Source organism: Porites lutea, chromosome 4 (assembly GCF_958299795.1).
Source record: "Porites lutea chromosome 4, jaPorLute2.1, whole genome shotgun sequence".
Classification (NCBI taxonomy): domain Eukaryota; kingdom Metazoa; phylum Cnidaria; class Anthozoa; order Scleractinia; family Poritidae; genus Porites; species Porites lutea.
The window spans coordinates 7,708,856-7,718,519 of record NC_133204.1 but is presented as its reverse complement, the minus strand read 5'-3'; the positions used below and the strand labels follow the sequence as shown (position 1 = coordinate 7,718,519).

Here is a 9,664-nt window from a genome sequence, read left to right as displayed (position 1 = left end):
GATCTGCTTTCGCTGTAATGGAGCGAACTTCTCGCTTTTTCCGCGTGTTGGATCGTCATAAATCAAAGCCCCGACATCTTTGGAAACATCCCAACACAGTCCCTAATTACCCAACCTCTAACCCGAGGTCCCTACCACCCTTGGAAAGCCGATAACAAGGGCATTATGCAGGCGGGTCGACCGACATTTAGCAAAATAAGCCCTGATAACTTTTTATAAACTACCCGAAACTGATGTTTTGTAAACCAAACCTATTTTTATTCTCGTTCTTCCACATCTGCGAAAATTTACAAAAAATGAGCAAACCTTTGCGTTTTCAAAGTCCAAACTGCCCTATCACGTTACACCGCTTTGTTACAGTTAAAAAATCTTATTCTTGTCCAAGGGTATCTTGGCTCTGGTGACCAAACACTGTAAGCTTCCGTGGATACCTAAGATAATCAAAAAAGAAGGAAATCTGTTTCAGTTAGGGATGATAACAATACTCCAAAATACCCAATACACCAAATACACCGATTCCAGAAATAAAAGACGTTGCATGTAAGCGACGTCAGTAATATATAGATTTAGGGCCTGTTTACATGGTGGTGGGGGACCCCAGGTTGGTGGGGTAACTTGCCCATCCATATAAGCTCTCATTTTAATTTGATCACGTTTACATTATAGTTAGGGTGATCAGCCACATGTTACCTCATCTATCTGGGGTTCCCCACCTCCATGTAAACAGGCCCTTATCCAGGGCGAAAAGCGAAGCCTCCGTTTATATACTTATAAAGAATTAACTTAACTCAGTAAATTCTAACCCAAAGAAAGAAATCTTCAAATCCCTACTTCACTTTACGAGCCTTCAGCATCAGTTTACCTTTTAAGGGACGTTAACCACAAAAAATTAATCCCAATCATTCCAGTTCAATCAGTGTAGTAATCTTTCAAACTACATCATCGAAACCCCCACAATACACCCCTTTGGGAAGTTATAAGTCCCTTCAGTAGCAGCAATTTACAGGTTACGATTGCTTAAGGGTCAGTATTTCTGTCTTTAAGGTAGACTGCCAGTCTGTGCGGGCGGTCGGGCGTTCGTTGACTTTTGCTCTCATCGATAGGTTCTCCAATTTCTATAGCAATGGAGGCTCCGCTCTGATTGCTCTTAAACAAAGCAAAATCAGGTGACGGCAGTAGAAATCAAGAGAAAAATAGATCATAAACGCTGTAAAGCGGCAAACTGTCAAATGGACCTTATCGATCCTTTACAATTTTCAGTTCCACGACGTTTTTGAGCGACGAACGTCAACCGGAAGTGAACTTTCTGCACTCCTCGGCCTTGATTTCGAGCAAATTTTTGGGCAAATCGTCTCTATAAGAGTAAAGACACTGTCTTAGCAATAGAAATTTGGTAGCGTCAAGGCATATTAAGAGAGAAAAAGCTCACTTCCGGTTGAGATGCGTCGCTCAAAAACGTCGCGGGTTAAATTGTCCATTACTATTTGAAGCAACCTCGTCCACCAGGGCTTCTCTCTTCTGAGGGAAAAACCCTGGGAACGAGGTCTACTCTGGAACTCCGGAACATTTATGTCATTTTAATAATTTGTTTATTTCATCATTTGCTTCACTGAAGTAGCTTTAAATTTGCCAGTATCTACATATGCACTTTCTTCGTCCGGCATTTGCTTTGTTCAAGGGCCATACGCTTACGTAAGTGCTGCACTCGTTCCCAGTCTTCCCGCCTCAGAGGATTAGGCAATAACACTAGGAAGAAATGTCCCCTGCTTAATACTAAAGAGAATAATTGATAAAAAAGCTACTTCAAAGTGTCTTGGTATCCCTTCAGCCTGGCTCGTTGAGGACTAGAATGTAATGATTTAGAAAAGATTTCACGACCAACTTAAATTCGGTTTGGTTTTCTTAGTTCAATTTCAAGTATTTCTTCCCTGCCATCTTTAAGCCATTTATGTTCATTTTTTTTACGATTTTCATTAAACGGAAAAGAGGAAAATCGAAGCTTATAAAGTGAAAAAGAGATGTTTGAATTTATAAATTCGAGGATATCCGGCTCGCAAAACACTAACCTTGACACAGAATTGAGTCAGACGTTCAAAGAAAAATGTGAAAGACTGAAAAAAAGAAAATATTGATAAGTGCATGCTAAGCGCTGTAAATAAGCAAGCTCATGACAAATTTAAGATATCACTGCTATCAAACGCACTTTAAAATAATAAAGCCCTGCAGGCCAAAGTCTGATTCAGCATTTCCGGGAGCCATTCGAGCATAATTTAAGCCAAAAGAGACCCATCAATAGCCTATTCTAGCGCACGTTGGGACTCATTTCAGCACGTGGGTCCAAATCAGCTCTGGGTAATTGGACTGTAATGGGCCTAATTAAGGGACACAAATTAGAGCCTATACTGTATTTTACTCACTTAAACGGCCCCATTTTTACGGCTAAAACAGATCTCTTTTATTTACAGTGTGTAAGAACAACAACAACAATAACAGCCGTTGCTCACCGTCTTGCCTATGGCCTCGCAACATCTTAGAATCAACCATGATCTGAGTTGCTATGTACGACTGTAAGACAACACAACAAAGTGCATAAATATGTTAAGCGCAATTTGAGAGCGAAAGAACACAGTTCTGTATGTTGAAGAAAAAGTTTACCTGAATCTGCTCCATAACGTCATCTCGCATTTCTTCCGCCATGCGATACCTGGTGAAAAGTAATACAATCTTTTTAGAACGCAGAGGGAATGATGGGCGTGTTTTTCAGAAGCATTTTAAGAAATAAAAAGACAAAAAAAAAGGTATAGGAAGGCATGATGAAAAGAAACTATCGTAGTTTCTTTCAAAGCTATGATATCTCGACTAAACTAGCCTGGCAAGCGTTTGAGAAGGTTCCCTTCCCTTCTCCCATGCGTGCCTATCCCGTTCCCGCGCGCCTTAATTTGCGCGAGGAGCTTCTAGGTGAAGATGGGTCGAGCGGGCTTACAAATATTGAATCTTAAAAATAAGTATATCACTGTATCTTACACATCATGATCAGCACTGTTGTACATGAGAGCGTTCTGAAACATTAACATCATATCTCTTTGGAACTCGCTTGTTGTACGAATGGTCTGTAAAAACAACATTGCAGTTTCCATTAGCGCATGAGAATGAATTGGAAATTATCAACTTGGTTCTAGATTTGCGTGATTATATACTTTAAGATTAGAAACTCCTTACCCCGTTTTCAATGTTCTTTTTTATTGACGAGAGATCCATCGGTCTGCATGAGAAGATGGAAAACACGCAAGTTATAACAAATCAGAGCACAAGCAGTCGACTGCAAACAAATCACGTGATCGTCAATTAAAGGACTGCGCGAAGGCAATTGGCCGAAGTCTCTCCTCCAGTATTTGACTACCTCTGCACATTCCTTCGTCCCACTGATCTTGCATAGGTTTCCCCCCGTAGCAAGTTTCGGTTTTGGACCCCAACTTCATTGACCATGTAGCTTATGTTTATTCCCGATCGAGCGCACTATTTGTTCTTGCCTTCGAGCAAGCTCTCAGTTGACTCTTTTCGACTGAGTTTTATTGTAAGCTATTTGCATGCTAATCCACTCGACTACCTGCAGAAAGGCGGCTAAGAGCCTCTTTCAAACGAATTTAACCGTTTACGACAACCCATACAATGGTTTTCTTGCATACAAGGATGTGCGCAATAGAAATGAATAAATTATTAATTATATGTTAACTCTGGCAAGAAATCCAAGCGAGTGTTAATTCATTTGGGCCCTTAGATCATTGAGACGAAAATTCACAGGTGATCTGACCTGAAGACAATGCTGTGATATCCTGGTGCCTCATCATCAGTGACTGGATGGAGGAACACGTTTGCATACCTGAAATAATGAATTACGAAGAAATCAGTGATAGATTCGGCGGAGTGCTTTATATAGCAAGCAGGATCAGAGTCCAGGAATGTTTTAAGGCAACAAATCAGCCCAATTCTTCTTGCAGCTCCACCCAGAGCCAAGCTGACCATCGTGCGCACTCGCGCGCTGCATAGTAGCCTTCAGTGCAAGCGTTTTCTTCGGGCGCACGAATGTTCTGCTCTCGAAAGCGCATGTTGAAACTCCAAAAGAGGGGAGAAAATGGGGCGAGTCAAAAGGAGCGGGGCACCTACCCTTAGGGTTACTATTTTTACTCTCCCTAATCTTCCTCCGTCATAACAAAGATGGCGGTTACAACAGTACGAACATAAACAAGCAGCTTTCGCCAGCCCAAAATACGCCTGCATTGCAGGCTAGCTGAATGGCGAGGAGTGCGCACGGAAAGGTCTATTCAGCTAGCCTGCAGTGCAGGCGTATTTTGGGCGGGCGAAAGCTGCTTGTTAGTCGAGCTTGCTTGAGCAGAGCGAGACTCTTAAAATGCAGTCGTTTTTTTTCCGTCGGTGGGACCTAGTTTGTAGGCCCCGCGTTCCAAGCGAAGACCGTGGAAACTGGGGATAAGAATTGTGACGACTTTCATTGTATGGAAATGAGTCTTGTGATGAGAGTGTAGTTTATTTTCGGCGATGACTGAAATGACGCATGTAAGTTTGGCAATGACGTAATTTTCCTCGAATGGAGGCCCTTGATTTTCATGTAATTATGCACGACATGCAGGCACTTTAAAAAGGAAATATCCCCAAGCAGGATAAGAAAATATTACAGTGGGACATCCTCAGGATTTTGTGGCTTTTTAAGGCGTTACGTTTCTCAGAATATTCTCGCAATTACAGGAAATGTACGGTTAAATAGATTCACTTTGTTTTATGTATTTAATTGATAGATTTTCGCAGTTGTTACGATGTGAAGTCGTGTGGCACTTCATAAATACTTGAGATATGAAGTATCCACTGTCACGTAATTTTTACGTGCGCACGTGCGTAAAACTTGCGTTCGCAAATAAAATAAAGTCAATGTATGAAAGGCCGCACGTACAATTATGTAAGCTTCGAAGTACGTAGAAACTCGCTTAATTTGACGTTTAATCTCAATACTATATGTCTTACCTCTATTTGATTTACGTGATTAAAATTTACGTGCGTTAACGTACGGAGCCAAAAACGCGTCAGTGGAAATACACCCTAACGTGTCACGGATGTGTTTATACGGGTACCTTTGAACTTGACTAACCGCACACTCTACTTGCAGCACTTCATGTCCATAGTTAATAGAAATCCCATATCGAGCTTTTCCGGAACAGGTTGCTCCAAGAATTCTTGGGCTTGAAAGCGTTGATTATTTTGGAACAACTGATCACTTCAGTGGTCGAAAAAAAAAGGAATAATCTTAATGAGCAAAACTTCAAGGTTTACTGGAAAATCAGGATCGAGGATCGCGGATCGAGAAATCAAGGATCGGGCATCGGTTAAAAAGAACTTGAAAATAAAATAAATAAATAAATAAATAAATCGTGGATCACTTGTGATGTGGGCCGCAGACTGTAGATAAATTTCACAGAAAATAACCCCGTTCGCTGTACTGAACAATAAATTCAAGTAAACTAATCCGAGTCTGTGTGAGTCAGTGATTGTTTTGACGAGGAAGTGAAATTTTCCGGGAAAATAAAACGCTTCATCCCGGTGATACTGTAATACAAGAAAAACCTTTAACAGTTTTGAATTTTTAAGTGTACATTTGCTTTCAGTACTCCTTATTTTTCTTGTAATTGTTGTATGCACGATCCCACCAGCAATGCTGATCTTTTTATCGCGCCGTAAACTAAGGTTTAACACAACCTTAACACAACCTTATACAACACACAGTTAATTCAGTTCGCGCGTATTCCTGCTGAATTTGTCCGTTTAATAAGATATCAATGTCGCATGAAAGTAATGACATTTCCCATAGCTGCTTAGTATCTACTTTTAATATCTCCGTACCGTCTCAGAGTACAATGTTTAGAGTAGTATTTACTGTCGCTTTTGTCATGGTTGTCACCGTTGTCACTGTTGTCACCGTTGTCACTGTTGTCACTGTTGTCTTCGTTGTCACTGTTGTCACCGTTGTCACCGCTGTCACTGTTGTCACCGTTGTCACCGTTCTCACTGTTGTCACTGTTGTCATCGTTGTCACTGTTGTCACCGTTGTCAATGTTGTCACCGTTGTCACCGTTGTCACCGTTGTCATCGTTGTCACCGTTGTCACCGTTGTCACTGTTGTCACTGTTGTCACCGTTGTCACTGTTGTCACCGTTGTCACTGTTGTCACCGTTATAACCGTTGTCACTGTTGTCAACGTTGTCACCGTTGTCACTGTTGTCACCGTTGTCACCGTTGTCACTGTTGTCACCGTTGTCACTCTTGCCACTGTTGTCACCATTGTCACTGTTGTCACTGTTGTCACCGTTGTCACCGTTGTCACCGTTGTCACCGTTGTCACTGTTGTCACAGTTCTCACCGTTATCACTGTTGTCATCGTTGTCACTGTTGTCACCGTTGTCACCGTTCTCACTGTTGTCACTGTTGTCACCGTTATAACCGTTGTCACCGTTGTCACTGTTGTCATCGTTGTCACCGTTGTCACCGTTGTCACTGTTGTCACCGTTGTCACTGTTGTCACCGTTATAACCGTTGTCACTGTTGTCAACGTTGTCACCGTTGTCACTGTTGTCACCGTTGTCACCGTTGTCACTGTTGTCACCGTTGTCACTCTTGTCACTGTTGTCACCATTGTCACTGTTGTCACTGTTGTCACCGTTGTCACCGTTGTCACTGTTGTCACAGTTCTCACCGTTATCACTGTTGTCATCGTTGTCACTGTTGTCACCGTTGTCACCGTTCTCACTGTTGTCACTGTTGTCATCGTTGTCACCGTTCTCACTGTTGTCACTGTTGTCACCGTTGTCACCGTTCTCACTGTTGTCACCGTTGTCACTGTTGTCACCGTTGTCACCGTTGTCACTGTTGTCACCGTTATAACCGTTGTCACCGTTGTCACTGTTGTCATCGTTGTCACCGTTGTCACCGTTGTCACTGTTGTCACTGTTGTCACCGTTGTCACTGTTGTCACCGTTGTCACTGGTGTCACCGTTGTCACTGTTGTCACCGTTATAACCGTTGTCACTGTTGTCAACGTTGTAACCGTTGTCACTGTTGTCACCGTTGTCACCGTTGTCACTGTTGTCACCGTTGTCACTCTTGTCACCATTGTCACTGTTGTCACCGTTGTCACCGTTGTCACTGTTGTCATCGTTGTCACCGTTGTCACCGTTGTCACTGTTGTCACTGTTGTCACCGTTGTCACTGTTGTCACCGTTGTCACTGGTGTCACTGTTGTCACCGTTGTCACTGTTGTCACCGTTATAACCGTTGTCACTGTTGTCAACGTTGTAACCGTTGTCACTGTTGTCACCGTTGTCACCGTTGTCACTGTTGTCACCGTTGTCACTCTTGTCACTGTTGTCACCATTGTCACTGTTGTCACTGTTGTCACCGTTGTCACCGTTGTCACTGTTGTCACAGTTCTCACCGTTATCACTGTTGTCATCGTTATCACTGTTGTCATCGTTGTCACTGTTGTCACAATTGTCACTGTTGTCACTGTTGTCACCGTTGTCACCGTTGTCACAGTTGTCACTGTTGTCACAGTTCTCACCGTTATCACTGTTGTCATCGTTGTCACTGTTGTCACCGTTGTCACTGTTGTCACTGTTGTCACCGTTGTCACTGTTGTCACCGTTGTCACCGCTGTCACTGTTGTCACCGTTGTCACCGTTCTCACTGTTGTCACTGTTGTCATCGTTGTCACTGTTGTCACCGTTGTCAATGTTGTCACCGTTGTCACCGTTGTCACCGTTGTCACTGTTGTCATCGTTGTCACCGTTGTCACCGTTGTCACTGTTGTCACTGTTGTCACCGTTGTCACTGTTGTCACCGTTGTCACTGTTGTCACCGTTATAACCGTTGTCACTGTTGTCAACGTTGTCACCGTTGTCACTGTTGTCACCGTTGTCACTGGTGTCACTGTTGTCACCGTTGTCACTGTTGTCACCGTTATAACCGTTGTCACTGTTGTCAACGTTGTAACCGTTGTCACTGTTGTCACCGTTGTCACCGTTGTCACTGTTGTCACCGTTGTCACTCTTGTCACTGTTGTCACCATTGTCACTGTTGTCACTGTTGTCACCGTTGTCATTGTTGTCACTGTTGTCACAGTTCTCACCGTTATCACTGTTGTCATCGTTATCACTGTTGTCATCGTTGTCACTGTTGTCACAATTGTCACTGTTGTCACTGTTGTCACCGTTGACACCGTTGTCACAGTTGTCACTGTTGTCACAGTTCTCACCGTTATCACTGTTGTCATCGTTGTCACTGTTGTCACCGTTGTCACTGTTGTCACTGTTGTCACCGTTGTCACTGTTGTCACCGTTGTCACCGCTGTCACTGTTGTCACCGTTGTCACCGTTCTCACTGTTGTCACTGTTGTCATCGTTGTCACTGTTGTCACCGTTGTCAATGTTGTCACCGTTGTCACCGTTGTCACCGTTGTCACTGTTGTCATCGTTGTCACCGTTGTCACCGTTGTCACTGTTGTCACTGTTGTCACCGTTGTCACTGTTGTCACCGTTGTCACTGTTGTCACCGTTATAACCGTTGTCACTGTTGTCAACGTTGTCACCGTTGTCACTGTTGTCACCGTTGTCACCGTTGTCACTGTTGTCACCGTTGTCACTCTTGTCACTGTTGTCACCATTGTCACTGTTGTCACTGTTGTCACCGTTGTCACCGTTGTCACCGTTGTCACTGTTGTCACAGTTCTCACCGTTATCACTGTTGTCATCGTTGTCACTGTTGTCACCGTTGTCACCGTTCTCACTGTTGTCACTGTTGTCACCGTTATAACCGTTGTCACCCTTGTCACTGTTGTCATCGTTGTCACCGTTGTCACCGTTGTCACTGTTGTCACCGTTGTCACTGTTGTCACCGTTATAACCGTTGTCACTGTTGTCAACGTTGTCACCGTTGTCACTGTTGTCACCGTTGTCACCGTTGTCACTGTTGTCACAGTTGTCACTGTTGTCACAGTTCTCACCGTTATCACTGTTGTCATCGTTGTCACTGTTGTCACCGTTGTCACCGTTCTCACTGTTGTCACTGTTGTCACCGTTATAACCGTTGTCACCCTTGTCACTGTTGTCATCGTTGTCACCGTTGTCACCGTTGTCACTGTTGTCACCGTTGTCACTGTTGTCACCGTTATAACCGTTGTCACTGTTGTCAACGTTGTCACCGTTGTCACTGTTGTCACCGTTGTCACCGTTGTCACTGTTGTCACCGTTGTCACTCTTGTCACTGTTGTCACCATTGTCACTGTTGTCACTGTTGTCACCGTTGTCACCGTTGTCACCGTTGTCACTGTTGTCACAGTTCTCACCGTTATCACTGTTGTCATCGTTGTCACTGTTGTCACCGTTGTCACCGTTCTCACTGTTGTCACTGTTGTCATCGTTGTCACCGTTCTCACTGTTGTCACCGTTCTCACTGTTGTCACTGTTGTCACCGTTGTCACCGTTCTCACTGTTGTCACCGTTGTCACTGTTGTCACCGTTGTCACCGTTGTCACCGTTGTCACTGTTGTCACCGTTATAACCGTTGTCACCGTTGTCACTGTTGTCACTGTTGTCATCGTTGTCAC

At 43.7% G+C, this 9,664-nt stretch overlaps 1 protein-coding gene across 3 annotated transcripts in view; it reads right to left on the bottom strand.

The window, feature by feature from the left end:
- Positions 1-236: 236 nt before the first annotated feature.
- Positions 237-9,664, bottom strand: part of LOC140935583 (bromodomain-containing protein 8-like) — a 31,796-nt gene continuing 22,368 nt past the window's right edge. For all 3 annotated transcript variants that reach the window (XM_073385145.1, XM_073385146.1, XM_073385147.1), the window contains exons 22-28: positions 3,812-3,880; positions 3,220-3,262; positions 3,025-3,110; positions 2,656-2,704; positions 2,505-2,565; positions 2,067-2,111; positions 237-431 (exon numbers count right to left, since the gene is read on the bottom strand). In XM_073385145.1, the coding sequence (XP_073241246.1) occupies positions 2,092-2,111; positions 2,505-2,565; positions 2,656-2,704; positions 3,025-3,110; positions 3,220-3,262; positions 3,812-3,880 (328 nt within the window). In that variant the 3' untranslated portion in view covers positions 237-431; positions 2,067-2,091. The remainder of the gene's footprint in view (positions 432-2,066; positions 2,112-2,504; positions 2,566-2,655; positions 2,705-3,024; positions 3,111-3,219; positions 3,263-3,811; positions 3,881-9,664) is intronic.